General features: G+C 48.1%; 10 protein-coding genes and 1 long non-coding RNA gene across 14 annotated transcripts; 6 read left to right on the forward strand and 5 right to left on the reverse strand.

Annotated features, from left to right (window-relative positions):
• Positions 1 to 76: 76 nt before the first annotated feature.
• Positions 77 to 2,394, reverse strand: LOC111068489. The gene is made up of 5 exons (XM_022357978.2): positions 2,145 to 2,394; positions 1,607 to 2,089; positions 1,312 to 1,537; positions 391 to 1,251; positions 77 to 335 (listed from the first exon to the last, which is right to left on the reverse strand). The coding sequence occupies exons 1-5, from the start codon at positions 2,213 to 2,215 to the stop codon at positions 105 to 107; spliced, it is 1,872 nt and encodes a 623-aa protein (XP_022213670.1). The 5' UTR covers positions 2,216 to 2,394; the 3' UTR covers positions 77 to 104.
• LOC121404777 lies at positions 2,385 to 3,044 on the forward strand. Its single transcript, XR_005968206.1, has 3 exons — positions 2,385 to 2,521; positions 2,632 to 2,943; positions 3,004 to 3,044. It is a non-coding gene; the product is annotated as an uncharacterized LOC121404777 (long non-coding RNA).
• Positions 3,045 to 3,217: 173 nt separating this feature from the next.
• LOC111068488 (unc-112-related protein) lies at positions 3,218 to 5,987 on the forward strand. 2 transcript variants are annotated; one of them, XM_022357976.2, is made up of 2 exons: positions 3,218 to 3,366; positions 3,443 to 5,987. In XM_022357976.2, exon 2 carries the CDS (start codon positions 3,579 to 3,581, stop codon positions 5,712 to 5,714), a length of 2,136 nt encoding a protein of 711 aa, XP_022213668.1. In that variant the 5' UTR covers positions 3,218 to 3,366; positions 3,443 to 3,578; the 3' UTR covers positions 5,715 to 5,987. The 2 variants fall into 2 exon arrangements, with proteins under 2 accessions (XP_022213668.1, XP_022213669.1); XM_022357977.2 differs by having other exon boundaries at positions 3,446 to 5,987.
• Positions 5,988 to 6,286: 299 nt separating this feature from the next.
• LOC111068490 lies at positions 6,287 to 8,622 on the forward strand. Its single transcript, XM_022357979.2, has 4 exons — positions 6,287 to 6,569; positions 6,630 to 7,509; positions 7,569 to 7,720; positions 7,781 to 8,622. The coding sequence occupies exons 1-4, from the start codon at positions 6,463 to 6,465 to the stop codon at positions 8,409 to 8,411; spliced, it is 1,770 nt and encodes a 589-aa protein (XP_022213671.2). The 5' UTR covers positions 6,287 to 6,462; the 3' UTR covers positions 8,412 to 8,622.
• LOC111068491 lies at positions 8,522 to 10,433 on the reverse strand. The gene is made up of 3 exons (XM_022357980.2): positions 10,233 to 10,433; positions 9,268 to 9,466; positions 8,522 to 9,025 (listed from the first exon to the last, which is right to left on the reverse strand). The coding sequence occupies exons 1-3, from the start codon at positions 10,242 to 10,244 to the stop codon at positions 8,784 to 8,786; spliced, it is 453 nt and encodes a 150-aa protein (XP_022213672.2). The 5' UTR covers positions 10,245 to 10,433; the 3' UTR covers positions 8,522 to 8,783.
• A 2,702-nt stretch (positions 10,434 to 13,135) lies between these two features.
• On the forward strand, positions 13,136 to 14,482 carry LOC111068536 (probable malonyl-CoA-acyl carrier protein transacylase, mitochondrial). The gene has a single exon (XM_022358058.2). It carries the CDS (start codon positions 13,274 to 13,276, stop codon positions 14,399 to 14,401), a length of 1,128 nt encoding a protein of 375 aa, XP_022213750.2. The 5' UTR covers positions 13,136 to 13,273; the 3' UTR covers positions 14,402 to 14,482.
• Positions 14,421 to 20,158, reverse strand: LOC111068535 (calcium homeostasis endoplasmic reticulum protein). Of its 2 annotated transcripts, XM_022358055.2 has the most exons (13): positions 20,037 to 20,158; positions 19,735 to 19,905; positions 19,297 to 19,667; positions 18,259 to 18,421; positions 17,906 to 17,978; positions 17,266 to 17,340; positions 16,945 to 17,021; positions 16,680 to 16,878; positions 15,512 to 16,615; positions 15,284 to 15,451; positions 14,901 to 15,218; positions 14,664 to 14,835; positions 14,421 to 14,589 (listed from the first exon to the last, which is right to left on the reverse strand). In XM_022358055.2, exons 1-13 carry the CDS (start codon positions 20,056 to 20,058, stop codon positions 14,491 to 14,493), a joined length of 3,012 nt encoding a protein of 1,003 aa, XP_022213747.2. In that variant the 5' UTR covers positions 20,059 to 20,158; the 3' UTR covers positions 14,421 to 14,490. The 2 variants fall into 2 exon arrangements, with proteins under 2 accessions (XP_022213747.2, XP_022213749.1); XM_022358057.2 differs by lacking the exons at positions 14,421 to 14,589; positions 14,664 to 14,835; positions 14,901 to 15,218; ... (2 more) ...; positions 16,680 to 16,878; positions 17,906 to 17,978.
• A 452-nt stretch (positions 20,159 to 20,610) lies between these two features.
• Positions 20,611 to 23,101, reverse strand: LOC111068520. The gene is made up of 3 exons (XM_022358020.2): positions 22,874 to 23,101; positions 22,579 to 22,816; positions 20,611 to 22,525 (listed from the first exon to the last, which is right to left on the reverse strand). Exons 1-3 carry the CDS (start codon positions 22,918 to 22,920, stop codon positions 22,346 to 22,348), a joined length of 465 nt encoding a protein of 154 aa, XP_022213712.1. The 5' UTR covers positions 22,921 to 23,101; the 3' UTR covers positions 20,611 to 22,345.
• Positions 20,675 to 22,325, forward strand: LOC111068518 (adenosine 3'-phospho 5'-phosphosulfate transporter 2). Its single transcript, XM_022358018.2, has 3 exons — positions 20,675 to 21,773; positions 21,827 to 22,008; positions 22,065 to 22,325. Exons 1-3 carry the CDS (start codon positions 20,934 to 20,936, stop codon positions 22,219 to 22,221), a joined length of 1,179 nt encoding a protein of 392 aa, XP_022213710.1. The 5' UTR covers positions 20,675 to 20,933; the 3' UTR covers positions 22,222 to 22,325.
• A 379-nt stretch (positions 23,102 to 23,480) lies between the features above and the next one.
• LOC111068517 (FGGY carbohydrate kinase domain-containing protein) lies at positions 23,481 to 26,052 on the forward strand. 2 transcript variants are annotated; one of them, XM_022358017.2, is made up of 7 exons: positions 23,481 to 23,498; positions 23,996 to 24,217; positions 24,297 to 25,162; positions 25,216 to 25,366; positions 25,435 to 25,509; positions 25,569 to 25,787; positions 25,852 to 26,052. In XM_022358017.2, exons 2-7 carry the CDS (start codon positions 24,029 to 24,031, stop codon positions 25,999 to 26,001), a joined length of 1,650 nt encoding a protein of 549 aa, XP_022213709.2. In that variant the 5' UTR covers positions 23,481 to 23,498; positions 23,996 to 24,028; the 3' UTR covers positions 26,002 to 26,052. The 2 variants fall into 2 exon arrangements, with proteins under 2 accessions (XP_022213709.2, XP_022213708.2); XM_022358016.2 differs by lacking the exon at positions 23,481 to 23,498 and adding an exon at positions 23,518 to 23,644.
• On the reverse strand, positions 25,997 to 27,457 carry LOC111068519 (mitochondrial E3 ubiquitin protein ligase 1). The gene is made up of 4 exons (XM_022358019.2): positions 27,176 to 27,457; positions 26,536 to 27,119; positions 26,274 to 26,481; positions 25,997 to 26,211 (listed from the first exon to the last, which is right to left on the reverse strand). The coding sequence occupies exons 1-4, from the start codon at positions 27,278 to 27,280 to the stop codon at positions 26,092 to 26,094; spliced, it is 1,017 nt and encodes a 338-aa protein (XP_022213711.1). The 5' UTR covers positions 27,281 to 27,457; the 3' UTR covers positions 25,997 to 26,091.
• Between the last annotated feature and the right edge of the window lie 229 nt (positions 27,458 to 27,686).

Consider the following 27,686-nt stretch of genomic DNA (forward strand, 5'->3'; position numbering starts at 1 on the left):
ATAACTCAACACCCGCTTAGGGGGCGTAACTCGAACTGGAAACTAAATCAACTGCGGGGGGAGGGACTGTGTGTGCGTGCGTGCATGTCTAGTGTGTATTTTTCCTAGTCCTGGCTCTTGTTATCATCGATACCCTTGAGGCTAGCGAGAAGAGCATGCTTGCGACTGGCGACCATGTTGTTGCGCTTCTTCATCTGTGGATCGTCGCGCATATTGTTGCCCGATGCCTGGCGGCAGAAGGTCTTCAGGAAACTCTCTCGGTCCTTGCAGTCGTCCGACATCTGTTTGCGTAAGCTGGACATGCTCTCCTTGACACGCGTTGCACGTGCACTTGTCTAAGGAATTGGATGAGAACTAACTGAAAGGAAGCGTATAGGTGGGTATGCTCACATCTTCATCGCTGCCCAGTGAAGTCTTGCCCTCGACGTACTCATCATCTTCCAGCATATCGTCCAGCATGGCGTCGGGCGTGTCTTTTGGGTCCAAGTACGAGCCGTACTGCACCAGACTAATCTCGTTGGCATTCTCCTCGCCATCATGATCGGGATCCTCGTCGTCCACGGCACATATCTTGGACATCATGGCATAGGTATCCGTATCCTCCTCATTATCATCCAAAGCGTGCTCAAATTCATCATCATAGTCGTAATCCAGGGACTTTAATGCCGGCTGTTTGCCCTTCTGCTGCCGTACCTCGGCGGACGACAACCTGGGAATCATGGCAGCCTGCTCACGACGCTTGAGGGCCGATCCGCCCGCTCCCATATTGCCATTCTTGACGCCCACTCCCGCGCCGGTTCCCGCGGCCGCTCCCGCTCGCATTCGACTGTTGGACGGATTGCCCGTCAGTGGAGACTTTCTCTGGGCTGACACCAGATGGCTGAGGGTGGAGCGAGTGCTGGTTGTGGCGGCCAGCTTGGATGGGCTGGTGGCTGGCGGCAGCGTCAGCTTGGACAACCCAACGCCAGCTCTGGGGCGTGCACCTGGAATCTTGGTGTGCTGCTCCTTGTTGGGCGTCACTGGCGCACTCTTGGGGCCAATCTCGTTGTCATCCTTCTCAAAGTCGTACAGCGATTCCGACTCTAGGACATCCGTGAGGGCGTGGTACTCGCTGTGGTTATTCTTCTCAATGGCCATGTCCAGCATTTCCAGCGATTTCTCCAGCTTGTCAATCTTGTCCGGCTCCCCGGCGACTCCACTCAATTTGCTGCGACGTCCGGAGGACATGGGATTGACCTTATCAGTGCCGAGCTGTGTGCGGGCGACCAGATGAGGCATAGATCTATGGAAATGCATCAGCGTTGGACTCACAGTGTACTCTTCCAGCTTTCGGTAGCCACTGATCTCCAGCTTGGACTTTTCCAGCTTCAACATCATCTCCTTGCACTTTTTCTGCTCATTGAGCAGCTGCTGGCGGAAGTTCTTCGACTCCAGCTGCACCTTGCGCGCCATCAGCTTTATGTCATTGTCCTTTTCCTCTATGCGCTGTTCCAAGTACAGCACCTTCTCCTGCAGCTTTTGCCGTTCATCGAGGTTCCTGCAAGACACACAAAATTGGGAGAGATCAGAGCGAAACGAAACAGAATCAAAGTGGACCCCGTCCTACCTGTCTTTGTTGAGTTGGCTGTAGTGCTTGTTCTGGTCACTCAGCGTGAGGATTTGGGCCTCCTTCTGCTTGAGCTTCTGCTCGAGATCCTTGTTGATGGCCTGCAGATTGCGATGCTTGGTCTGCCAGACGCGCAGCTCCTCCGCATGCGAGTGCAGCAGCTGCGGCAGCTCCGCATTGTTCGACTCGTATTTGTTCAAAGCCGATGTCTGCCTCTTGTGAAGTGTGCGCAGCATGCGATTCTCGTGCGCCAGATTGGCAATCTCTGTGTGGGCATCGGCCAATTGATTCTGGAACGTCTTGACCCGCAAATTCCGCGCGGACATCACACGCTGGTGGATCTCACTGTTGTTGACTGGGCGCATGCTGGTGTTGCTAGAGTTCTTCATGCCCACACGTGGGTTCGGCTTGCTCTGGTAGATGAGGCTGGCCGACTCCCGGGAGCTGGCCGAGAACAGGCTCTCGCAGCTCTTGGCCGAGGAACTGCAACACACCACGAATGAGAAGGAGCGGATGAGGGTAGTAGTTGTCTACTCACGCCATCAGTTTGTTTGCCGACTGCCGGCGTGCTGGGTGAACCGAAAATGCCGACTTGCGCGGCGATACCATTTAATGCCGGTGCAGCACTCTGTGGAGATGACTGCGGCTGGCTGTAATATATAAAATGCTATACTATATATATTTTGTGTGAAGTTGGGAAGCCGGTGCCGAGTCAAAGCAATGTTAAAATGTTTCAGAAAACTGAACGGCTGCTGCTCTGGTTACGAATTCAATGTTTGTTTATTGTTTGCTTCATGCCTCGAATCGTCTCGTCGACTGCTCTGTTGTTTGGTGGATGGCCGGGTCCTGCTCTGGGGGTCCTGTCGAAAAGGTTGCCATGGCAAGGCAATCAGTGGTTGCCTATCGATGGGCAAAGTGAGCATCGCATCCATTTATCACAGCATTCCAAGAATCATTTATTAACAATTTAAAATTGCACACACTCTGTTTATTTTCTGTTTTTTAATAATTTCATAAATTTTAAGCAAATTTTGTCCGTTAAGTGTCGCCCCAAATAAAATACCAAATAAGTGCCACCATTAAAAACGAGTTGGCAGTTTCAGCGAATTGGAGGATCTTTTCGGGAAATTTTGACGTTGAACCTTATTATGAAAAAAATCCAATGAAAGGGAGTTCTGAAAACTAGCCAATCTTTTAAAAAATTGATTCATGAATTGGATAAAATTATATGTTCAGTGCTGAGACTCATAGCTGACTAGTAATATGAAGTCGAATTTCAAAATCGAGGAATATGATTTCCGACCACGGACAGAGACCGATTAGCCCATTGTCGACCAGTGGGTATTTCAATTTTTGCACGAATATTATGAAACTTTCAACATTTTTACGCATTTCAGGTGAAAGATATCGTGGTAATATTTTTTTTGTTAGTAAAGAGGAAGAATGAATCTACAAGAAAAAAATACAAATGGTTTTTTTTTTCTGAGGCTTAATTAAATGTTTTTCACTGTTTAAATACCGGGGGGTTAAGTGGGCTAAGTCGTTTTTTTTTGTCTTCGGTATATTTACGGTATATTTGTAAAATAAAAGCGTTTATTTCGGTATATTTCTGGAGGTCAGTCACACTGTTCGCTTTCTTTTTTGAATTTTCCATTTTCATTTGCTCCAATTTAATCGAGATTCAAGTGAAATCAATCAATTACTCGCATCCGGAAGTATTACGGCACATATGCCGTTGCATACAACGTGCCCGCATTGAAGTTAGTGCCCGTATATTGCATCACCACCCGAAAAATGCCAATTAAGTGAACATCTGTGTCGTGATTCTCTTTCTAGTAGCCCCGAATCGAAAATTGGCTCTTGCTCGTAGGCGGCAGCAGCCCCCACTAGGACGCAGACAGACGGAAAAATTGAGCACAAGCGCATTTAGGGCGACCATCTGACGTCATTGTGCGAAAAATTCGTTTGCAAAATGATCCATGTCGGGGAAAACTCATGGAACCTGCGCATATTCATCACGGATCTGTCGCTGGAGCGCACAATGCGCGTGCGCGGGGATCAGCACATCGGGGGCATAATGCTGCAGCTTGTGGATCCCGAGAATCCCAAGGACTGGTCCGACCATGCCCTGTGGTGGCCGGCCAGGAATATTTGGCTTAACCGGACACGCGCCACGCTGGACCAGTGCGGCGTCCAAGCGGACAGCCTGCTCCACTTCACCCCAATGCACAAGATTCTGCGGGTGCAGCTGCCGGATCTGCGGTATTTGGACTGCCGCGTGGACTATTCCGTGAAAACCTTTGCTGCTGTGGTTAATCTCTGCAAGCAACTTGAGATTCGTTACCCGGAGGAGCTGTCGCTCTGCAAGCCCCTGGAGGCGGAGCATCTGAAGAAGAACTTTGCGCAGGTCGGGCATCAGAAGCGGGTGCCCATCGCCGAGCCAGACGGAACCACATATCTGCATCCTGCTGCGGACACCAACTCGTTTGTGCCCATCAATGCTGCCTTCCATGGGGATGGAGGAAGCACTGGCAGCCTGGACAAGCCCTCTTCACCGGGCATGTTCTTCTGCGCCCCACTCTCGCCGCACAATCACAGCCGACGCTCGCCCATGGCCTCGCCATCGCCTGGAACATGGAAGCAGAGCCAGATTGGCTATGCCACCTACGATTCTTCCTCCTCAAGCTTGGGGGACTTCCAGGAGAATTTGGCCAGCTCTCCACCGACGCCCTGTGCCGAGGTGCGGGCCCAGTTACTGCGTCCCAAGTCGCTGGTGGAGAAGGCGCGCCTCAATGTCGGCTGGCTGGACTCTTCGCTGTCCATCATGGAGCAGGGCATACGCGAGTACGACACGCTGCGCCTGCGCTTCAAGTACTTCACGTTCTTCGATCTGAACCCGAAGTACGACCAGGTGCGCATCAATCAGCTGTACGAGCAGGCCAAGTGGAGCATTCTGAACGAGGAGCTGGACTGCACCGAGGAGGAGAGTCTGATGTTCGCTGCCCTGCAGTTTCAGGTTAACCATCATGTGGATGCGCTGCCTCCGAGCGCCGTAGACTCGGGCATTGAGACGTCCAGCCAGGAGAACGATGACGATGAGATAGACTCGGCCCTCAAGGAGCTGCAGATCACGCTGGAGGGACCGAATGCCGGTGGCGATGCTGGCAACATTACTCGCATACCGGAACTATCGGACTATTTGCGTTATCTGAAGCCACAGCGCTTCACGCTGAGGGGCTTCAAGCGTTACTTCTTCACCTACCGGGATCTGCATTTGCATCTGTACAAGAGTGCCGAGGAGTCCCGTCGCCAGGCCCCGGCCATCAGCATCAATTTGAAGGGATGCGAGGTAACACCTGACGTCAACCTTTCACAGGGGAAGTACGCCATACGGCTGGAGGTCTCCCCGGAGGGCAGAAACGGTCCCAACAGCGAGGTGTGGGTGCGATGCGAGAACGAGCAGCAGTATGCCAAATGGATGGCTGCCTGCCGCCTGGCGGCCAAGGGCCGTTCCCTGGCCGACAGCTCTTACGAGAGTGAGGTCGACAGCATACTCTCGCTGCTACAGATGCAGCGTCCAGTGCATGGCGTGCATGTCAACATTGATCCGCGCTCCGTCGAGCCGGTGGACTATCTCTGCCCCAAAATGAATCGCAAGCTGTCCGGCAAGGCGGTGCAGCGTATACTGGAGGCCCATGCCAATGTGCGGGAGCTGAATCTGCTCGAGTCGAAGCTGAAGTACATACAGGCCTGGCAGTCGCTGCCTGACTTTGGCGTCACTCTCTTCATCATCAAGTTTGATGGCCACAAGAAGGAGGAGCTGCTGGGCGTGGCCCAGAATCGAATTATGCGCATGGACCTGAGCTCTGGGGATCACATCAAGACCTGGCGCTACAACAACATGAAGGCCTGGAATGTCAACTGGAACATCAAGTGCATGATGATTCAGTTCCAGGACGAGAATGTGGTCTTCTCCTGCCACTCGGCGGACTGCAAGGTTGTCCATGAGTTCATTGGCGGCTACATTTTCATGTCGATGCGCTCCAAGGACAATAACCAAACCCTGAATGAGGAACTCTTCCACAAACTAACAGGCGGTTGGTCATAGACGCGTGCAAATTGCTCGCTGTTTTTGTTTTTGTTCTGTATAAAAAAGCTAACTATTCTAATTGTTGTCAAGTGGCCATAATGGTGTGCCCGATTCTTAACGTTTAAGCTACCTTCGGTCCACGTCCGAGCCTAACCAACTGATAAGACTCACAATTTCAATGCAATACTTGTATGTACGTTTTTCTTAATGTTTAATTCGTTGTAAACTAATCGTGGCCTTAGCAATGTTTTTATATAACTAACTTTTAGGAAATAAAAAAACCTTGCAATCTTAAAATAGAATTCTTAATGGAATTTTGAATTTGGCGCTCCAGACCTGTAACGCAAAAATGAGTTGGAGAGTGATCGAGCTGCTGGTCATGGCAAGGTATGGCCCTTATGAGAAAACAGCCAAGCTTTCTGTTAGGGCCTCGTACATTGCTCACCCTGGCCACGAAGGACTAAATATACCATAAATGCAAATCCCCCATGGTGTGTTATGTGGTGAGGTGGGTTTTATCCTTGAAAGCTTTGGATATAGTGACGTTTTCCTTATTGGCCGTACATACCTCATACCATTATCCTTGCGGCGTAATTCAAAGTTCAGCTTCAAGTTCAAAGCTTGGACTTTCCAAACGTGTATTTACAAATAAACAACAAATGATTGGTCTTGCTCTATATACGTTTTGACACATTTTACTAAATTAATAGTTCTTTTATTTGCTCGTCTTAATGTTTGAATGTGCTCGCTGCGGCCCTGAGGTTCCATGAGCACCACAGCATCAGAAGAGAAGCAAATGTCGCGCTCAGCCTACGATGTGCAACGGGACTTTGGGCTAAGCAGCGGCCTGCGCTCGGAAATTATTTGGGACTCGTACGTACGCGCATAGATTATGCAATTATCTAAATTACTCATGCTTTGCTCCCCCCACAGACTGGCCCCAGATCAGGCGGAAGTGCTGAAACAAAAGATCGAAAATCTGATATTGGAGAATGAGGCAAGATCTGGCAGAAAGGTGGTCAAGCAGCGCGAGCAACTGTTCCGAAATGTGTGGCTTCAGCGGAAGTACACGAACCGCACCCTGCTCTCGGCCATAATCTACGTGCTGGTCACGCCCGAAATGGATGCCGAGCTGGCAGTGCGGTCCACCACCTTTACCTGCCATCCGGTCTTCCGCACGCGCAAGTGCATGAAGGGCGAGAACAGTGAGGACTGCTGCATGATCTTCATCGACGAGCACGGCCGCGTCTATGCCAATTGGGAGAAGTATGTCTTCGGGAATACCTTGCCCAAGGGCATGATGGTGGCTCCAAGTCGCGGCATTTACACCTTCACCAACGACGAGGATGCCGGAGTTCAGCTAATGGTGCATCCCACGCCAGCGTCGGGTGCGCGCCATAGAATCCTCAATGTCGGCGACACGGTGGCCACTGTCGGTAGCCTTGTGGCAAGTGTGCCTGTGGCTGCCGCCTTGGCGGTTCCCGTTGGCGGACCCATCATTCTGGCCGCCACTGCTGTTGGCGTTGCAACGGCCGCCTATAGCACCCTGCGCTCGGCCAACCGCCTGTACGATCGTGTCCGTCATGGCCAGTCCACTTCCATCAAGGACAGTGAAGCTCGGGGCCAATGGCTGGGCGTGGCCGGCGGTGTGGTTGGCCTGGGAGCCACCGGAGCCACCAGACTTCTGTCCAGGGTGGCCGCAGCAGGCACCGAAGTGAACTGTGCCGCTCAGTTCGCCGTAAAAGGCATCAATGTGTCATCTATTGTCATATCCGGCACGGGTGTGGCCAACGGTGTGTACGACTTGTATTTGGTGAGTGGCTTGCAGCTTCCATTGGATATCCAAGTGCAGTTTCTTGTTGAATTTTGCAGAAAGTTGGCGACGATCAGGCCTTGTCCAAAATGGATATTCTGCAGATAGCCTCGAGCCTAGTGATCTTTACGCATTCCATTAACAATCTGCGCATAGCTTCCAAGGTGAGCAATAGATCAACATTGATGCGTGCGCTTCGCAATCAAACCAGGTAAGAAATCCACCTCGCATCGTCATTGGAATACCGTAAAGGTCTTCGATTTCCCTGCAGAAAAGTCGTTAGGCAAATCTCGCAAGAGTCCATAAAGCTGCATAGCGGCACCGACGCTGGAAAGTTCGACATTGTGCGCACCTTCAACGATATACCCTTCAGGGAGGCGCTGCTCAGCCTGCACAAGATCAATGCACATCTCGTCCAAGGCGCTTCTATGGTGAGTGCCCTGGGTGCTACTGTGCTGCCCAATATTGTCAGTCTGGGCAGTGGCGGACAGGTGCGTCTGAATCTGGAAATGCTGGCCACCCAATTTGGCAGCAAGTTTGTGGAGCACATAAGCAGTCTGGCCAACTTTACGGACGTGCTGGACGCTCTGGCCCGGTACTTTAGCGAGAGGGCGGTGCAGCTTTTTATCGAAATGACGCGCACCTTTGTGGAACAGAATATCGACTCAATTGACCGTACCCTGAACACGTTCGTTTCCACGGAGACGGTTCTCTATCGGATATTAATGCACTGCGTGCATACTTACGATGATTTTGCTGTGGAATTCCTTGAGCGCCACCGCCAGGACATCTTGAACGTGATCTCCAAGTACTTTCAGTCCCTGCAACCACTCGACGAGGCCAACTGCAGCAGATACAAGTGTGCCGTCTGCAAGGGCACGTACTATATAAGTCCTTTGTGAGTCCTTTAATTGTTCAGGGATTTGTCCGTCTGTTAAATGGAAATGTGATCATACCAAGAGCTTTAAACCTATGGCGTCCACTGTACAAGTGCCTTGTGAGATTTTATTAATATTATCTTTATTAAGATTTGTCTGTTTTTTTTTAATGTATTTCTATATATTTTGGGTAACATTTGCCCGTCTTAACAACTAAATATTAATCTACCTAAATGTATGAATACTGTGGCAAGATTTTTGGTCCCTTCCAAGGGGGAACAAATAAGGTACCGGACTCTATAAGAGTGAGCGCGTCTTGTAGTCGTGTGTGTGTGTGTGTGTGTGTATAAACTAATCTAAGCTATGGACGGAGTCAGATGATGTGGATGTGTTCGCCTAACAGAAGAACTCCTCGTCGCAGCGGTTGAAGCAGCAGTAGGGTATGTTGTTGTACGTGATGGAGCCATGATCCCGCTTGAAGCGCCCCATCTTCTCTTGATGGACCTTCTTAGGCTTGTAGCGTGGCACCACATCCAGATCGCTGAGACGGCGGAAATGTTCCCGGGTGACCTTCAGATAGCCACCAATGGGATAGCTACTACGGCTGATTAAATGGTGCTTTCCGTGCAGTTTGCCGACTGTAAACAGTGAACAAAAATGGGAAATGATGTCTGAGTAAAAGCGGTCTTGAACCTGCGCCTTGAAAACGGTTAAGTTTTGCATCGGAACTGCTTTATGCAAATGCAAATGACCGCGCATTGCCGACAGGCCGTCTACAATTTGTAAACGTGTTTTTTGTTGCCAGTTCCGAATGCAATTGTCGGGTTGAGTGACTCTCTGACCTTATTCAGTCAATATGTAATCTGATTAATATACTTACATCCCAGGCGATTCAGATGGTGATGGCTGTACTCTATGGACCGCTTGTCCCGCCGTCCAGCTTCGTCCTGCTGAAACAGATGCTCGCAGGCCTCCATAGCGAACTTCTTCATTTTTTCCAGGGAGCAGTAGTTGCCCGAGGACTCATTCAGCAGACAGAAGACGCCGAGCACCAGCAGTGTCCATCGGCACAGATTGAACTGCAAGAGAAAAAGACGCCTTTGAGTGTTTGTTTCCAAATTAAATCACAACCGGCCTCCGCCGCCTAATTATAAGTCGTATGACGCTGCAGCTCCAACCGCTCAGAGTTTTTGTTATTTAAGTGTTACAATGTTCTTAATCGGCTGCCTCGCCACCTGTATCTGTATCTCTGGATCAGGGATCGGGGACCGCATCTGGATGAACCACTTTGGGCTGACGCCAGCTGGGATGTGGTGACGTCTCCCCTGCGACGGCTTATGCGGCCCATAAAGTGGGTCAAAAGCTCGACTCGGACCCAAACATAAACTGGAGCGCATTTGCAAGTCGTCTCAGCCAAATGGTAAATTTTAATTGCCGCTTTTAATGACCGAAACTTCCCCGATATTACAAAGAGATGAAATGGAAATTATGTAATACGTACGCCCCGCCCCGCCAGGTAGGCATTTCCGCATTTTGCGGTGACAATTTGTTTATCCCAATCGGAATCATCTGGCGCATTATGCTTGACGGAGCCCCAGGGGAAGGGGCAGAACAAAAGCGCATTCGGGAATTTTTATATTTTTAGCGGAATTATTTACTCATTTGCCTGCACACACCCACTTTTTCTCAATAATTAAGATTTGTAGGTAGGTAAGAGGTATATAATAAATATATGCAAGGCTGAATTAGAAAAATTGAGGCACTAATACTGAAGGATCATAATTAATGTAACAGAAATCTATTCTTGCTCAATCATTCCCCACTTGTTGTGGAAATTTAACTCACCTTTGCATTCATGATTGGTTGATTTATTAATGGATAATAATCCCCTTTTGATGTATCACAACCCTTTCGTAGGGGGGCACACTACGTATACGTGTTATTTTTCAGGGAAAATGAAAGATCGCACAACGAACTTTTTTTACTGGCGTGTTCTCTGATCGTACAAAACCCGACTCGACCGTCACCTGATAAGCAGCGAGCACACTATGACAGCTCGACACGAAGCCGCTTAGCTTATATACGCCGCATGTAAATCGAGGACGACCGAGCGGAGCGCAGCTTCGGGCTCAGGTTCTCGACGCTGCTCTTGAGTAAGGGTGAGAGTAAGAGCAGTCGACTGCGGCGGCGGCTGCGGCTACGGCTGCCCATGCGCACTCGGATGCGCTCTTTACCGTTTGTCAGAGTTTCGCTTTGCGTAAGCGTCAAAGGCGCCGGCTATTCAGAAATGTGATTTTTGGGTTTTTTTCTTTTTATTTCTTTGGCGATTTTTTAATGAATGAAGGATGCACGAAACGTACGTCAGACGGCTTTAGGATCGAGCATGGTGGATGGTGGATCTGTATTAAATAAGTCGTTTTTTAGACGCCGCCTCGTCCGCCTCCATCACTGCCTTAACGCGAAGACCATCAGTGCTAAACTGATTCAGCATGTATTTTATTTCAACATCATTCGATTCCCAGCAAAACTGAGTCATCTATTTATGCGGCATTTGTGGTCACATCATAAAGATAAAGATGTAGGAAACAGCTTACTGTCTAATCTATCACCTTGGGGCTGTAATAGGGTATGTAGCTGTTGTGATTTTCAGGTGGCGGTGAAAGTTCCGCTCTGGCAAAACTCAGGCCTTGTTGCTAGGGGATTTCCACTCGTTGTGCTTTTAATTTTTGCGATTCTTCATTCAGAGATTTACGTTTAATGATAAAGAATTCAATAACAAAACTATAAAACCATATCATGTAAACAAGATTAAAAGTATGTTCTAAGAAGTATTTTCGAGTATTCTAGTTAATCTTAATGATGAATGAAAAGTGAAGTTGAACTGCTAATGGTTAAATCTGAATCTTAAAACATTTTATATATTGATAAGAAATATTCCAACATTAATTATGTGAGGTGTATGTATTCTGGAGTTCAAGTCTGAAACTCTTAATTATTTCAACGTTAATTTGTTAGAGTGCATTCTGGATATCAGTCTGGATGAACACGTGCTATGTAATTTTACTACTGTTACATATTTCATTCTAGAAAAGAAGCAAAGCAGCAAAAAATGGGCGCAGAGCGAAAAGAACTTTCAATGTCACTCTCACTCTCATTCCCGTACGCATGTGCATCGGCATGCACTTCAGTTCTCAGCAGCTCAGCTGGCTTGGGCTGTGTTCTCTCTCTGGCGCTCGCGCGCTCTCTCTCTCTTTTCGTTGGCGTTGCAGCATCCAATGCATTGACGTTATACTGACATTGATCATTTAACGGTTGTTCCCAGTCCGAGCGTCATCGGGAACGCATCGCGTCGCGCTTTCGTCGTCGTTTCGTTTTATTTTAGGTCTTCACCTCACTTGCATCCAAATCGAGGAGGGGCGCGTTCATAATTTGCTGTTTTGGGCGTAATTTTTGGGTTCTTTTGGTACTCGTATTTTTAGCTGGTCTCTCGGTCAATGTACACTTTCGGCCGAGTTTTTGTGAGTTCGTCCGTGCCTGTCGTTGCATTTCTCGCATGCGGAAACGTTCTCCGGCCCTCGCGTCGTATACGCAACGCTAAGTCGCAATTACATTTCTCCGCCTAGCCGCACGTACACATGTATACACTGTGCCTCATGTCCTGTCCTTCGGAATGTGAATTTTTTCCCGCTGTCTCTGCTGTCACTCAATCGAGCTAACGGTATTGGCACGTCTCGCAATCTTTAGCCAAGTCGAGAATTTAGCAAAACTTGTGGAGAGAAGAATGTGGTCGAATACTTTGGCATTTGCCAAATGTATGCATTTCATTATTTTATGTTCTTGTATATCGCCTCAGCGGCTATTCTCATTCATAAATACAATTTCACAACCTGATTTTTAAAAGACGCCAGGCCAGAAAACACACACCGGCACTTGCGGACAATGTCAACGCTCTCCACGCAGCCTACATGCTTGGGCATACCTGGGCACACACCCCGCCTGTCCCCCTCATCATCATTTGCCGTTGCCCAAACAGCCGAAATTTAAGAAAAAAGAATTCCAAAACTGGTTCTCCGTCTAATACTCGTAGAGATAGCCATCGCTGGTGCCGAATATGATTCCGATATTCGTGCAGTCTAGACGAGCATTGGTTTGGTCCTGCCTTGGCAACAAGAAAAGAAAAGGGAATGTCGCATCGTATTCCGAGAAGGTGAAGGCAGCAGAGACGTTCTGCTCAGGGATGGGGACTGGGATGGGGACTGCGGCGCGGAAGGGACAGATCAGAGCAGGAGCGTGTGAGCTAGTGTTTTTGTTTTGATGCTGATGGCCTGTTCTTTGCACTGAGGGCGAAAGTGGTGCGTCACGTCATCTTCAGTGTCGTGTCTGACTTTGCCGGCGGCTGCGGCGTCGCCTGCAGATTGTCGTTCACCTTTGCTATCTTCCTTTTTACCTTTGTGTGGCATGCCGCAGAAGGGTTTCTCATTGCACACGAGTTCAAAAAACTTTGGCATTTCCTTAGGAACGAACGATCGTGTTTCAAATTAGAAAACCTTCCCAGGGCATTCCAGCCAATGGTGCGGGCTATTAAATACTCTTCCACAAACAAAACCACAAATATGGCCAACTGGAGGTGACTTTGTGGAAGTCACCCTGAGTCAGCACAAATACTACGATTTCGTTGAGTCATGACTAATGCCAAAATTATTAGCATAGCAACATAAATCAAAAACCCAGACCCAGAGACCCAGTGACGTTTTTCATTTGAAAGCGAAACGGATATTTGCGGTGCCATTTGCTACCGCCAGAGCGCGCTAGACGCCCCGCAGCGCCACCTGTTCGGACTGCAACTGTACGCACAATCAGCTGTTTGCCCCACAATAAAGTACAAAATGTTTGCCGTAAGAAGAACACGAGTTTTCGGCAACCTGAGCTGGTCCCGTTGGAGTAGCGATGCAGTCAAAGCCACCACAGATCCCGCCTCACCATTGGCAGATGAAAATAAACGCCAGCAGCTCCTCAACGAGCTGGCAGAGCCACTGGACCAAAAACGCCGGCCGGCCATCGATCCCAAGGAGACGAGTGTGATGCTGTTTCCTGGCCAAGGAACCCAGTATGTGGGCATGGCCAAGGATCTGTTGCGCTTTCCGGGTGCAAGGCAGATATTTGAACTGGCGAACCACGTGCTGAAATACGATCTGCTGAAGATATGCCTGGAGGGTCCACGTGAGAAGCTCAATAGGACGGAGCACGCACAGCTGGCTGTGATGGTGTCTTCGCTGGCAGCGCTGGAGCAGCTGCGCGAAGAGCGACCCCAGGCCATCGAAAACTGCGTGGCAGCCGCTGGCTTCAGTCTGGGCGAGATCACTGCACTGGTATACGCCGGAGCGATGCCCTTTGATAAGGCTGTGAAGCTTGTGCAAGTGCGGGCCTTAGCAATGCAGGCGGCCTGTGACCGGGCAGCAGGAGGCATGGCCTTGACATTGTACGGACCGGACACGAATCTGGGCGACGCCTGCGCCAAGGCCCAACAATGGTGTCTCGACCGGGGAGTGGAGTCGCCCTACTGCGGCATAGCCAACTACATGTATCCGCACTGCAAGGTCGTCGCTGGGAATGTGGAGGCTCTAGAATTCCTCGAGAAGAATGCCAAAGTCCTGAAGATCCGTCGCATGAAGCGTCTGAGTGTCAGCGGTGCCTTCCACACTCCTCTCATGCAGAGCGCTGTCGAGCCGTTCACCAAGGCGCTCAAGTCGCTGCGCCTGGAGGATCCCATCATCCGAGTCTACTCGAATGTGGATGGCAAGCCATACCGGAATGCCAAGAACATTCTCAGCCAACTGCCGAAGCAAATCGTGCGACCCGTCAAATGGGAGCAGATCCTCCACGAGATGTACGAGCGGAAGCAGGGCGCCGAATTTCCGCGCACCTTCGAGTGTGGTCCGGGCAAGGGGCTGCTGCAAGTGCTCGAGAAAGTCAATGCCAAGGCTGCACAGTCCTGCCTAAATGTTTCGGCATAAATAAGATTCGAATCCCCTGTTTGTTTTTGTGTAAAATGTATTTTCTTTGCTAGCGGAAACAAAAAAAAAGAAATAAGTTTAAACAGATCCTAACTCTTGTCATCTCTGGTGCGCATTCTATGGGCAAATGCCGCACCCTTGTTCTTCCGGAAGCTCTCGAAGGGATCGTTCAGATTGTTGCCAACACCCTGATGGAAAAAGAAATCGTTTGAGTATTGGCTATTCGGTTTTGGAGGGATGGTCAAGTTTCGCTTCCCGGTACCTTGTACATGTCGCGACGATCGCGCACTTCGCCGCCCGAGATGGGCGCATCTATACCCTGATTCTTTGAGCCCAAACCAGTGCCAGTGCCCGCCCATCCCATTTTCATCAGCATTTGATGGCCTTTGTTTGTCTCCTCAATGAACTCCTGCGGCTTGGGAAAGTTGCTTCCCCTGAAAGTCACAGAAAATTTAACTTCAAATAAGGAAACACAATTAGAGAGGAGGAATCATATTACAGGAAGCTGGGCGGTGTTGGAGATCTGTCCCGGTCCACACGACGAGAAGTGTTGTTGCCATTGTTGCTATTGGAATTGTTGCGTTCCGCACGATTCTCCCGGTTGCTGCCGCTGCTATTGCTATTGCTGTTGTTGTCACGTTCATGACGCGGCGATCGGTGGCGCCCTTTTCGACTGCTGCCCCCACTGCCGCCAGCACCACGATTGCGGTGCGGTGGCGGCGTTAACGTCCGCTCCGCTGAGCGAGATCTCGACCGTGATCGGGTCCTTTCACGACGCGGAGGTGTATGCACTGGGGAGCGACTGCGAGTCTGGGAACTAGATAAGAAATGCAAGGGGATCGATCGTATTTAAATCAGAATATATTTATACGAATAACCAACCGATAGCATCGCTTATTGCCTTGCTTGGGCTGCGGCTTCTCGAGCACAATGGGACTGGGGGAGCGTGACTTTTCCCGTATGCCTTCCTTGATGTCCTCTTCCTTCTTCTTCCGCGCACCATTCTTCACCTTGTAGTACTCGTACAGGCCAAGCTTCTCCCAACCCTCACTGGAAGATGAAAATCATAATGAAACGCCCGTCTAAGCGTCGTGTGTGTAGAGCACTTACTTATCCCTTGGACGGTCGTGGGAGGGCGCCGCATAGAAAGCATTCAATGCATTCGTCAAGCGCTCGCTTTGCGGCGCCGGTGCTGGCACCCGAATATCCGCCGGATCCAGGGACTTGTAGTTGTAGTCCTCCAGCCGTATGAGGGGAACCATTAGCGCGGCGGGCAAGTCGTAATAAGGCGCTGTGGGTATCTGTGGCTCGGCCAAAACGGCCGGATCTGCCGGTTCACCTTCACCTTGATGATGCTGCAGAAGCTGCTGGCCATCTTCCATGTGGAGCTTTTGCTCCGCATGAATGTCATCCGGATGCTGTGTGATAACTGCTCGAATGGCTGCGTTAAGGGCATCCAGATCAACTGCATTTGGATCGACACTTCCTTGGGCTTGTCGCAAACTTTGTGGATATCCGGTTAGTTGTTGCTGCTGCTGCTGAAGCTGTTGTGGTAGTTGCTGCTGAAGTTGTTGTGGATTTTGCTGAGGCTCGTCGGGATGTCGTTGCTGTTGATGCTGCAGCTGCATCACTGCCTGAATAGCTGCATTGAGCACGCCCAGATCAACGGGAGGCTCATTACTTGCCCCCTGTCCGGGCATTTGTCCATACTGCTGCTGCTGCTGTTGTTGTTGTTGCTGCTGCTGCAGGGCCACTGCCACCTGGCCATGCAGGTGCATGGGTCCTGGTCCTGCAAAGCCAGGCGGCGGCTTCGACATGTCCGGAATGAAAAAGTTTGGTCCTCGCGGATCTCCGAAATGATTGCCCGACTGCTGGGGCGGCTGTTGTTGTTGTTGCTGCTGCTGCTGTTGTTGGTGGAAATTGGCTCCTGCATAGATGTTGTTCCCAGCCTGGGGATGTGGCGCCTCATTAGGTGGTGGCGTATTCATGTGTTCATGTTCTCCGGGCATGAGTAACCGATGTGACATTAACGATGGTATGTTCTTCTGTGGCGTTCCCGGGCCCTGCTGTTGCAGAAGTTGATGTTGCTGCTGCTGCTGCTGTTGTGCTTTTTGTGATGCCATCAATTGTTGTTCGAGTTGCAGCCTTTGCGGCTCAAATTGTGCAATTTGCTGGCTGGCATGTTGGATAAATATCTGATGCTGTTTTTGGTAGCTACAAAGGAAACAACGAATAGTTTACAAACTACAACTAAAACCGTTTTCGAGGATCTACTCACTTGTCCAGAGTGGCCTTGGTGTTTTGTGTGAACTTGGCTGCTATATCGTGATGAGAGTTCTGCAGATTCGTTTTGTACTCCTGCATGGACGAGTCCGGCGATTGCAGCTTCGAGATGACGCATGCATCAAAGAACTTGGCCTTGGACTCCCACAGGGACAACAGCTTGGCAAGCTTCTGGCGCTGATCCATGCTGGCAACTATCGTGCAAAAGGCAATCGTTAATATTCAAATTAAAAACGAATCACAACGATGGGTATACATACTCAGATCTGCGCTGCAGAACATCGGTATGACGACGTTCTCCAGGCTGTTCTTCAAGTCGTTGATGTTTTTGCGCATGCTGTAAATATATTGTGATGCTTAAACAAAATATCTCCTGACTATGATGGACACACACAAATGTCTCATGTCTACGGTTCAGTGGGTGTCGTGTCTGTTGTCTATTCCCCGTCCCGTTCCGTTCCGTCCGATACCCGTCTAGCCACTGTGTAAGCCAAGTAACGAAGCTGAATCGTCGCTCTGTTGCTTGGCTCTCACAGTTTTGGGTGTGTTTATCATAGTTAAGGTTGATTGGGCGAACTTACCAATGGTGGAGTATATCATTAACTAAATATATAAGATGCAATTTTTGCTGAAACGTTGAACCATTGACCAAAGCCCTAAAAATAAATTAACAAACGAAAAACATATTTTTTCTAGTTTTCTGTATGCACAACAACATTTTCCAAAATGATTTTGTTGTGCATGTATTATGAATATTGTGTTAGTTGTTGTTTGGTCTTCTTTCACTTATTATCTTGTCTCTTTTCTGCATTTGTTTTCACTTGTTTTACTGATGATTTGTGGGTGTGTGGTGTGTGTTAAAGATAAGCTTTCTTAAAGTAAATGATATATGGGGAGGTTGCTTTTGGGTTTCTGTGTGTGTGCGTGTGTGTGATTGTGTGTGGTGTGTCTGTTGGCCTAACTATGGTCTAGAATGCCAGATCAGATATCATAACTATCATCGAATCATATTCATAATTAACGAATCAATAATCTCGAGGCTCTCTGGGGGAGTCTCTCGCAATCGCAATCGCTCGCTCAATCGAATCGATCATCTCTCTCGCTTGCGTTTCGACATTTTCTCTCTTTTGTCTCTCGTTAATATTTTCACTCGTTGAAAGAAAGAAACACAATTTCATTAATACATGTGGAGGATCATTAATTATATAAACTGAGGCATACTTCTTTAAAAGATATTGTAAAACGACATTGATTTTTGCGCTGTCGGTTGAATGCTGTAAAATCCAGTTCTTGCCTAAAATTGCAATATCAAACAGGTTACTCATATTGTCATTGTCACTGTGCATTTATAATTTATAAAAAAATATAGGTACATTTATCAAATATAGAAATTAATCAATTAATTTTTTGTATGAATTCATTAGGTTTGTGTGTGTGTGTATGGAATGTGTGTGCATATGGACCATACATTTCGCTAGCTTATCATCTATGAAAAAATATCAATAATCGAGAATCTAATCGCATGCGGGCCGTGCTGCCGGAGCCGCCTGGGTCACCGCATCACTCATATTTACCTGCTGAGATGCTGTCCTTGGTGCACGCATCGATGATCGGCTGCAGGACTCCATCGAAATCGCGCAGCACAATCCCCTGCTCGCCGGCCAGCTGCTCCAGTTGGGCCGTCTGCGCCGCCGCGATTGCCTCCTCGATCTGCTTTGTTTTTTGCGACATCAGCGCCTATGGAGTTTCATTTGGTTGGTGGTGGTGCGATTTTAGTTCGGATTCGTAGGTTTGGTTTGGTATCAGTTTGGGCATTTTTTTTCAGTTGTTTTTTTTTTTGGGCACACAAAGATATATTTTTGCGGTTCGACAAGTAAACGATAGTTTCGTTTTAAACAAATTTGATTTTTGGGTGTTTTTATACATTGTTTTTTTGTCAGTTGGTATGAAGAGTATTTTTTTTTTTGGTTTATGTTTCAAAAAATATACAATAAAGCAAAAATTAATGTAGCATTGTAGATTGTAAATTGTTAATTCAATAGTTAAATCAAAATGGAAAACAATATGGAGAATGTATTTGAGTAAAGCTGAAAGAACACTGGAACGCATCCACACTTGCAGAATAAATACGGAGAGGAGAGATCGATAGAGACTGAAACAGTGAAGGGGTATAAGGAAGCAAGGAGCCCACAAATTGATGATGTTCGCCGGAAAACGAAGAAAGCATACGGATGGTATAACCAAAAGTACAGCAGAAAAAGTGTTTCAAATTATGGAAAGAATTAACGGGCTACCCTTTAAAAGAGCTAATGATTAACTTTGGAAACTTTACAAAAGAGCCCATCATATAGCTCATGCCATACTCGTATGCTGTGAAGCAATATTGAGAGATCTCAGCTTTAAAAAGGGAATACATCCGTTTAAATTGAGGATCCATTTCAAGGAGAGACTCAGACTTAAATAAGTGATTGATTGACAGTAGGGAAGCAGTGCAACCCTTGTGTAACACGCTCTGTACGCTCTGATCTCTTTGAAAAATGCTTGCAATAATATATATAGATATGTATGTACATCTGGTCCTCTACCAGATTGCATTATCAAGGTTAATTTACCGTATGCTGTGCAGAGAGATTCGCTTCGGATTGCTTGATCTGCTCCCGCAGTGTGTTTTGCTGCATCTTGATGGCATCCAGTTGGGTCGTCAGATTAAGCGTAAGTGGCGAGCCATTGGCTGGCTGATTGTTTGGCGGCGCCCCGGGCCCGGCATTGTTTGGCGGCCATAAATGCGGTGATTGTTGCTGTTGCATCTTGTCTTGTGCGTTGTCATGCAGATTGTTTGGAGCGGGCGGGTGCTGTTGCTGGTTATTTGGTGGTGCGTAGTGGGAGGGTGGTTGTGTCTGCTGCATCGGCGGCGGATGTTGCATATAGTGTCCTGACGCTGGGCCCCCTGGCAGTTGTAATGGAACGCCTTGTTGCTTCAGCACTGCATTGGAAAAAACGACAATCGTCAAAACGTCGACTTAAACAGGGTCTCTGCTCTGCCTACTCACATGCTTGTTCGGCTGCCACCCGAAATTGATAATAGTTAGCGAATTCGCCGCCGTACAGAAACTCGAACTTTGGGTTGTTTTGCTGCTTTTGTTTGGTGATTGCTTCAAACTCGGGCCCATTGCGCGCTACGAACTCGGCCAGTTTATCTATTATATTGCGTAAATTGGCATCTGAAAGAAGGCAATTTTGCACATCAAATGTGGTCCCATAAATTACTACACGAGCGTGTGTGTGTGTGCTAGAACTTGTCTGACTGGGCACCGTGCGGGCGACCGGCGACACTATTCCGTCCTTTATTTACCTCTCGGTGGTTGTACATCCATCCTGTTGCTGTTTTTATTATTAAACTTTCGCGCAAATGGCCAAATTCATAACTTTTTGCGTTTTTTCAGCGGCGCGGCACTTTTTTCCCAGTTTTTTTTTTTTTTTGTGATTTCAACTAGAGCTGGAAAAAACATCGAGGGCACTATCGATAGTATCGATATTTTACTGCTAGCCTCTACTATCGACGGTTTTGCGACTATCATGATAGTATCGAGCTACAGTCGTTGCGCTTTTGATATGTTTGGATTGGCTGCTATTGAATACGAAGACAAATTTGTAAGCAAATCGACAGGTCGCATCTAATTTTTACAATGGACAAGTTCCTAAAAGGTTTCAATGGTTTTTTAATAATTATTTGAGCCCGATACTTTTACGATAGTATCGATTGTTTTTTTCAAAACATTCAATGTTGATATTCCTCAAATTGGATTTCGTGATTACACCACGAAAATCAGGGGAATGCAAATTAATCTAAGAACAAAAAATGACGAGCAAAAATTAACAAACTAAAATAACTCAGTTCACTGAATATAAATGAATGAACGAACTGGTTCAGTAAATTAAACGATGTTTATCTAACAGCAACTATCGCATAGAAGTATCGATATTACCACTACACTACACTACTTTTTTTGTGCAATAGAAACTAAAAAAAAAACAGCGTAAACAAATGCCGCGAGTGTGTAGTTTTCGTTAAAGAACAGAATCTTACACGGCCAGCAAATGATGTAACCAAAAGAGCGGCATGTCAAATCAATCTTGTTAACGTGGAATCCCTCATCTTGCGTGGCAGTAATCTACTCTACGCGGCAAGCAAACAACTGGACTCAACTCTGTGATACAGACACGACACAATCTTCGAGTGACGACCAGAATGAGTGACGGTCAAGCCGGAAGCGTTATCAACATCAACGGGAGTGCTGGTGTGCAGCAGGCAGCGACAGCGAATTCTCCGACCTTGACGCGAAAATCTTCATCATCGGAGCCTCCGCCGGAACTACGTATCCTGTGCTTTGACCTGACGTACTACAACAAGACAACGCAGTTTCTGCTGAGCTGTGCGGGCGTCTTTATACTCTACATCCTTTATGGCTATCTGCAGGAGCTCATTTTCACGGTGGAGGGATTCAAGCCGTATGGCTGGTTCCTCACGCTCGTCCAGTTCGCATACTACATTGGCTTCGGTTTGGTTGAACGCCGCCTGGAGGCCTACAGAACGGGACGACGCTCATTGTGGGACGTTGAGCCGGCGCCACGTTGCATTCCCATGAAAACGTACCTGGTTCTGGCTGCTCTGACTTTGGGCACCATGGGCCTGTCCAACTCGAGCCTAGGCTACCTCAATTATCCCACCCAAGTGATCTTCAAGTGCTGCAAACTGATTCCAGTGCTTGTGGGCAGCATCCTCATACAGGGTAAGCGATATGGACCGTTGGACTTTGCGGCAGCCTCCTGCATGTGCATCGGTCTGGCCTGGTTTACCCTGGCCGACTCCCAAATGACGCCCAACTTTAATCTTCTGGGAGTGGCAATGATTTCGGGAGCTCTGCTGTGTGATGCGGCGATCGGCAATGTTCAGGAGAAGGCCATGAGGGAGCATAAGGCTCCTAGCAGCGAGGTGGTCTTCTACTCGTATGGATTGGGCTTCGTTTATCTCTTTGTAATCATGCTGATCACTGGCAACTTTTTCAGTGGATTCGCTTTCTGCTTAGAGGTCAGTATAAGGCATTCTCGCGACGATAATTTCTAACGATCCGTATATTTTAGCATCCCCTGCAAACCTTCGGTTATGGGTTCCTGTTCAGCCTCTCCGGCTACTTGGGCATACAATTCGTGTTGGCGCTGGTGAGAAGCAGCGGTGCCCCCATAGCTGCCACAGTGACAACCGCTCGCAAGGCTGTGACCATCGCCTTTTCCTTTTTGCTCTTCAGCAAACCATTTACAGTACAGTGAGTAACATTAAATATCCTGTTTTTACTCTCTACTGACATATTTCTCTTTTCAGATATCTTTGGTCTGGTCTGGTAGTTGTGCTCGGCATCTATCTCAATGTCTACAGCAAAAACAATAAGCTGACGTTTGCAGACATCCGTTCCAGATTCAAGCAATTCGGCTCCAGGCTACCTCGTTCGCCGAGTCGCAAATTCCTCATCGAAGTATAATTTGAATACCAAAAATAAGCACTACCTTTTAGTCAAATCGGAACAACGGCCTTCTATAAGAAAGCCATATACTACAATTACTTAATTATATACTTTAGAAATCAGTTTATCGTGTCATTAATCTCTATCTATCCATGTCCAACTCCATGACGCGCTTGAACAGATCCTGCCGTTCCTTGGCAGACTCCACTTGTCCCATCACGCGATCCAGGAACTGCTTCTGATGCTTGATGATGAACTTGTTGCACTGTATAATTGTGGCGCCAATGTACAGCGTGCGAAACTTGGCTCTCACGTCTCCTATCTGAAACTTCAAGGTGTTGGGGCATGTCTCAATCAATTAGATTTTTCACTTACCAGTGTAATCAGCGGCAACATGCTCGACACGAAACGCTGGCCACGATGCACACAGCGTATAATGGCTATTTTGGTGCGTTCATTGCAATATTTAACACGAAATCCATGCTCTATAACGCCGAGTCCGTACACGCCATAGTGCTTCTCCACATTCTGCAGCAAGCACTTGGCCAGGCTGTGATCGGTCAGACGCAGTGTCTGCGTGGGTGTAAAGGGCACAATTTGCACCGCTATGTACCTAGTGGGGGAAAAACACCATTAAGCATCATAATTTGTTTAATTTAACAATGTTTACCTATTTTTGATTCGCACCATGCTCAAGAATGTACTGAAATATACCATATCATTTGTAAAATATACCGAGGAAAAAAACGAACTTAGCCCACTTAACCCCCCTCTTTTTAAACCAGCCAGATAAATATCGATGTCTGGCCAAATTTGTTATAACCGTTGCATTCAAATTATTTGCAAAAATGTTTGTTGTTATCTTCGCGACCTTCAGAAGATTGGCGAACAATGCCATTATAGCTATCTATCTCTGCTTTTGATTGTCAACTAAATGCAGCTACTACTGTAAAAGTCACCTATCAGTAAATCTATTGAATCAACACTTTTTTAACGTTATCAATGGTATCAGTTTACATATGCAGTATGAGTTGTTTCTAATAGTCTAATAAACTAAACCACTGCAATCGTTCGAGGCCCACACTGTTTTTTCTCACGCTGATCTTTAATTTGTTGTGAAAATTAGTTTAAAATGCTCGTTTTGCGAGCTGCCAGACAGCTGGAAAACGATATATATCGAACTGCGATCTTCCGAGCGAGAGAGAAGGTTCGTTCGGTTATATTTAAATGTTTGAATGAGAACTCGAGCTGCTGTTCGGATTGTGGTTTACTGAAGAGCGACTCGTCGCGATCAGGTGTGCTTGTAGGGTGCTTGCTGTAGAGGCATCGTACACGACTTAACTAATTTGCATGTGTTGATAAACACACACCGACGCGGAAGTAAAACAAAAGCAACAATAAATCACTTAACTATTGGCCGTTTTTTGAGATAATCAATCAGGTGTGCTTTTTAAACAGAATTCCAGCTTTCACGTGCTAATCAGATTGAGATTTTTCCCCAAAATGTTTTGCCAAAGGGGCTGTAAGGGTGGCAAAGGGCATCTCAGTCGAGCAGTTTCCCAGCTGTTAAGCCTGCTCCCACTCAGTACAAGATCTTTGCAAACCGGTACACAGTCCCAAGACTCGTCTCCGTATAAACAGCCAATATACAGACATCTTTCTACCTACACAAGTATCAACGATTTTGTAGCTTCCAGCGCATATCAAATTTGTTATCAGTGCGCGGTCGACTGTTGTGGGGTTTGGTTTTGTGCAATCCATTAATACATATAACATTTATTTGACCGCAAAGGTAATTGAAAGCAGCTGGAAAGGCAGCCGGAAAATGTCCCAGCAGTCGTCGTACTTTGTGGGTGTAGACGTGGGCACGGGCAGTGCAAGGGCGGCTCTGGTGGCAGCCGATGGCCAGGTGGTGGAGCAGGCGGTGCAAGCGATCAAGACGTGGACGCCGGAGCCCCATTACTACGAGCAGTCGACCGAAGACATTTGGTCTGCAATCTGTAAGGTTGTGAAGGTAATAAAGGCGTCTCATTTGATAACCTCTGGTCTGGGCGCAGATTAGATTAACCAGCCAACCTATCCCGATTTTACAGAATGTCATTGCCGGCGTCAATAAGACACAAGTCAAGGGCATTGGCTTCGATGCCACCTGCTCCTTAGTGGTCCTGGGCCTGAACGGAGTGCCGCTGACAGTCAGCAAGTCTGGTGCGGTGGAGCAGAATGTTATCCTCTGGATGGACCATCGGGCCGAGAAGGAGACGGCGGAGATCAATGCCAAGAAGCATCCTCTGCTGCAGTACGTGGGCGGTCAGGTCTCCCTCGAGATGGAGGTGCCGAAGCTGTTGTGGCTGAAGCGGAATCTATCCAAGACTTATGGCAGCATCTGGCGGGTCTTTGATCTGCCCGATTTCCTGACCTGGCGTGCCACCGGCGTGGACACCCGCTCCCTCTGCTCGGTTGTCTGCAAGTGGAACTACGACGCGGCGGCCAACAGCTGGAATGAGGAGTTCCTGTGCGGCGCGGGACTGCAAGAGTTGATTTCAAACAACTTCCAGAAGCTCGGCAGCGATGTCCAGCCGCCTGGCAAGCGCGTGGGCAAGGGTCTCTCCATTGGCGCTGCCGAGGATCTGGGCTTGTCTGTGGGCACTGTGGTCAGCACATCGCTGATCGATGCCCATGCCGGCGCTCTGGGCATGTTCGGCTGCCGCGCTGGTAGCTCTGCAGATGCCGACGACGTACAGGGGAAAATGGCCCTGATAGCTGGAACCTCCACCTGCCACATGAGCATCACCCGAGAGGCCTGCTTTGCCAAGGGCGTTTGGGGCCCGTACCAGGATGCCATTATACCCGGATACTTCCTAAACGAAGGCGGCCAGAGCATTGCCGGTCATCTGCTGGATCATGTGCTGAAGACACACGAATCCTACGGCGAGCTCAAGGAAAAGCTGGGGGCAGATAAGTATGTATGAGCACATTACAATTGAGCAATAACAAAGTTATAATCTATTGCAGAAATATTTACCAGCATCTGAATCAGCTACTGCCTGAGCTGGCTGCTGCGCGCGGCCTCAGCGAAGTGTGTTGCCTCACCCAGGATGTGCACGTCTGGCCTGATTTGCACGGCAATCGCTCGCCCGTTGCCGATCCCACACTGCGAGGCATAGTAGGTGGCCTAGAACCTGGCGTTTATGCTGCAGCTAACCCATCCAAATACCAAATGTTTCTTCACAGATCACTGGCCTGGATATGACGCGCGGCATTGAATCTCTGGCCATCAAATACTTGTCCTACACTCAAGCCCTGGCCGTAAGTACGAATTGTAAAGGAATCTAACTTTAATCTACTCTAATATTCTGCTGTTTCAGTACGGAACGCGTCACATCATCGAAAACTTGTATCAGCATAAGCGGGCACCGTTCCAAACGCTTCTGTTCTGCGGCGGTCTGGCCAAGAATCCGCTGTACGTGCAATGTCATGCTGACATCTGCAACTTGCCCGCGCTGATACCGGATGAACAGGAAATGGTTCTGGTGGGAGCTGCTGCCCTGGGAGCTGCAGCCGCCGGTCACTTTGATAGTGTCGAGGTGAGTGCCACAAAATAGCCTACCTAATGTATCAAACGAACTCTAAGCCTCTGCATCCCTATAGAGCGCCTCGAAAGCCATGGGTGGCACTGGACAGCTGTTGGAGCCTAATCGCCAGACCTTGGAGTTTCACAATCGCAAGTACAAGGTGTTCCTACGGCTGCTGGAGCATCAGCGGCAGTACAGGAGCATTATGAACGGAGAGGACCTTTAAATTTTGTCAACACTATAATAATTTGTAACATACAATATGCTATACATGGCATAGGTACACGTGATTTCTTTTGGCTGTAGGCTACGGGGTCTAAGCGATGAACGCAGCGGATCTGGAAACGATTTTGCCCCGACACACAGGGCACTGGCTGGCAATGTGTGGGGAGCAGTCCTCGCACAGACACACATGGCCACAGGGCAGTAAAATTATCTGAAAGCCATTAGCCATAATGTTATTGATGGAAATCTTGGCCTTGCATCCACTTAACTCACCTCTTTGGGATTTGTTACGCAGACGACGCATAGCTGATCCTCGGATAGTGCCAGCGGACGACTGCGGGCACGGCGTTCGCGTCGCTCTGTTTCCAGGCGGTTGTGTATTCTCGCCTCCTCCTGCTGCTGTTTTCTCTTCCGATATAACTTTTTCGCTATGAGGCCGATCAGGATAGCTGATATGGCGCCGCAAAAAGTTATCTTTAATCTGAAACGGGGCTCATTTGTAGCCGTGAATCGTTTGAGGTGTATGTCCACTTACATCGATGTCCATTTGGCGTCCTCGAACCGCTTTACAAGCGCGGATTTAGTGGCGGTGGTCAGAAATAGTCCTCCTTCCTGTGACGGCTGCATACGCAATGAGTCTCCCTCCAGCTCCAGCTTTCCGATGGCCGTCAGGAAGCTGCCCTCGCGAAGAACTTCCTCCGTGGTCTGGAGGCCTTTCTGTCGCACGCCACTGAAGAATCCAAAGATGTGGTCAAAGGCCGAGAGTGTAGATGGCTCGTAACTGTCGTAGACAACGTCCACATCAAGAACAGATGCGTTCAGGGCGTCCACAATCTCGACGGCATGCTTCTGATTTCGCAACTCAAAGGGCATCTCGTTGGCAGACGTGTGCAGCAGCTTTCGCTGCTCCATCCAGAAGCCGGCAAAGCCCCGGGCCACCCGGTGCTCATGCAACTTCACAATCTGCAGCACACCGCTGACACTGGGAACCAGCGTGCTCCGCAGGGGCACGCCAATGGGCGTAACAGTGCCTCGGATCACCGCATATGGTATGCTTTTGTTCTGTTTACGTTCCACAATGGATCTAAGATCTCCATCGATGCTGTATTGCGGCGCGGTCTGCGAAATACTAATGTAAACAGGTGTTTCTGATGATGCAATTCTGCGACCCTCACCTTCAAAAGTCGTGCCACCTTCTTGTTGTGCATATATTCACGCACGCAGAGGCCCAAAATAATTAAATCCACGCCGAGGCCCACAGATTCGTTTAGAATATCCATTTTCGTCAGGGATTGATATATTTAACTCGCTTTGGATTTTCGGTAGAGTATTACTAGCCAGCTAGGATCTCAGCACTAAACACATAATTTTATCCCGTAGATTAGTCTATTATTTACAAGTTTGGCAAGTCAGAACCCTTTTCATTAGATTATTTACATTTTAAGGTTAAAACAAAATAAAACGAATGTGACGTCGCTTTTTGTGGCGCTGCCAGACTCGTGTCATTCGTAGGTGCTGCGGGCTGCCATACCATGATATTTTGTGGCATGAAATTCGTCAATTTTGATATTCCGTTTAATATTACTAGATAGTTGGCCATCTCAGCCCTAAGCAAATAATTTAATCCGATAGATACATAAATTTTCTACAAGATTGGCATGTTTTCAGAAGTCCTTTTTATTAGAT

This window comes from Drosophila obscura, unplaced genomic scaffold (genome assembly GCF_018151105.1).
Source record: "Drosophila obscura isolate BZ-5 IFL unplaced genomic scaffold, ASM1815110v1 contig_1, whole genome shotgun sequence".
Lineage (NCBI taxonomy): Eukaryota > Metazoa > Arthropoda > Insecta > Diptera > Drosophilidae > Drosophila > Drosophila obscura.

Bases quoted from the DNA above. Each gene is read 5' to 3' on its own strand.
- LOC111068519 (XM_022358019.2), bottom strand. From the start codon at position 27,280: ATGGATATTCTAAACGAATCTGTGGGCCTCGGCGTGGATTTAATTATT. The intron at 27,120-27,175 runs GTGAGGGTCGCA...AGTATTTCGCAG, and splicing joins AGGTGGCACGACTTTTGAAG to ACCGCGCCGCAATACAGCAT. The intron at 26,482-26,535 runs GTAAGTGGACAT...GCCCCGTTTCAG, and splicing joins GACGCCAAATGGACATCGAT to ATTAAAGATAACTTTTTGCG.
- LOC111068489 (XM_022357978.2), bottom strand. From the start codon at position 2,215: ATGGTATCGCCGCGCAAGTCGGCATTTTCGGTTCACCCAGCACGCCGG. The intron at 1,538-1,606 runs GTAGGACGGGGT...TGTGTCTTGCAG, and splicing joins AGCCAACTCAACAAAGACAG to GAACCTCGATGAACGGCAAA. The intron at 336-390 runs GTGAGCATACCC...CCAATTCCTTAG, and splicing joins CACTGGGCAGCGATGAAGAT to ACAAGTGCACGTGCAACGCG.
- LOC111068517 (XM_022358017.2), top strand. From the start codon at position 24,029: ATGTCCCAGCAGTCGTCGTACTTTGTGGGTGTAGACGTGGGCACGGGC. The intron at 24,218-24,296 runs GTAATAAAGGCG...CCGATTTTACAG, and splicing joins CAATCTGTAAGGTTGTGAAG to AATGTCATTGCCGGCGTCAA. The intron at 25,788-25,851 runs GTGAGTGCCACA...GCATCCCTATAG, and splicing joins GTCACTTTGATAGTGTCGAG to AGCGCCTCGAAAGCCATGGG.
- LOC111068536 (XM_022358058.2), top strand. From the start codon at position 13,274: ATGTTTGCCGTAAGAAGAACACGAGTTTTCGGCAACCTGAGCTGGTCC.
- LOC111068490 (XM_022357979.2), top strand. From the start codon at position 6,463: ATGAGCACCACAGCATCAGAAGAGAAGCAAATGTCGCGCTCAGCCTAC. The intron at 6,570-6,629 runs GTACGTACGCGC...CTCCCCCCACAG, and splicing joins TCGGAAATTATTTGGGACTC to ACTGGCCCCAGATCAGGCGG. The intron at 7,510-7,568 runs GTGAGTGGCTTG...TGAATTTTGCAG, and splicing joins GTGTGTACGACTTGTATTTG to AAAGTTGGCGACGATCAGGC.
- LOC111068520 (XM_022358020.2), bottom strand. From the start codon at position 22,920: ATGGTATATTTCAGTACATTCTTGAGCATGGTGCGAATCAAAAATAG. The intron at 22,817-22,873 runs GTAAACATTGTT...TTCCCCCACTAG, and splicing joins ATGGTGCGAATCAAAAATAG to GTACATAGCGGTGCAAATTG. The intron at 22,526-22,578 runs GTAAGTGAAAAA...TTGAAGTTTCAG, and splicing joins TGTTGCCGCTGATTACACTG to ATAGGAGACGTGAGAGCCAA.
- LOC111068491 (XM_022357980.2), bottom strand. The intron at 9,026-9,267 runs GTAAGTATATTA...CACTGTTTACAG, and splicing joins CCATCTGAATCGCCTGGGAT to TCGGCAAACTGCACGGAAAG.
- LOC111068518 (XM_022358018.2), top strand. From the start codon at position 20,934: ATGAGTGACGGTCAAGCCGGAAGCGTTATCAACATCAACGGGAGTGCT. The intron at 21,774-21,826 runs GTCAGTATAAGG...CGTATATTTTAG, and splicing joins GATTCGCTTTCTGCTTAGAG to CATCCCCTGCAAACCTTCGG. The intron at 22,009-22,064 runs GTGAGTAACATT...TTCTCTTTTCAG, and splicing joins AGCAAACCATTTACAGTACA to ATATCTTTGGTCTGGTCTGG.
- LOC111068488 (XM_022357976.2), top strand. From the start codon at position 3,579: ATGATCCATGTCGGGGAAAACTCATGGAACCTGCGCATATTCATCACG.
- LOC111068535 (XM_022358055.2), bottom strand. From the start codon at position 20,058: ATGGATGTACAACCACCGAGAG. The intron at 17,022-17,265 runs GTAAGTTCGCCC...ATATATTTACAG, and splicing joins AATGATATACTCCACCATTG to CATGCGCAAAAACATCAACG. The intron at 16,879-16,944 runs GTATGTATACCC...TTTGCACGATAG, and splicing joins GTTCTGCAGCGCAGATCTGA to TTGCCAGCATGGATCAGCGC.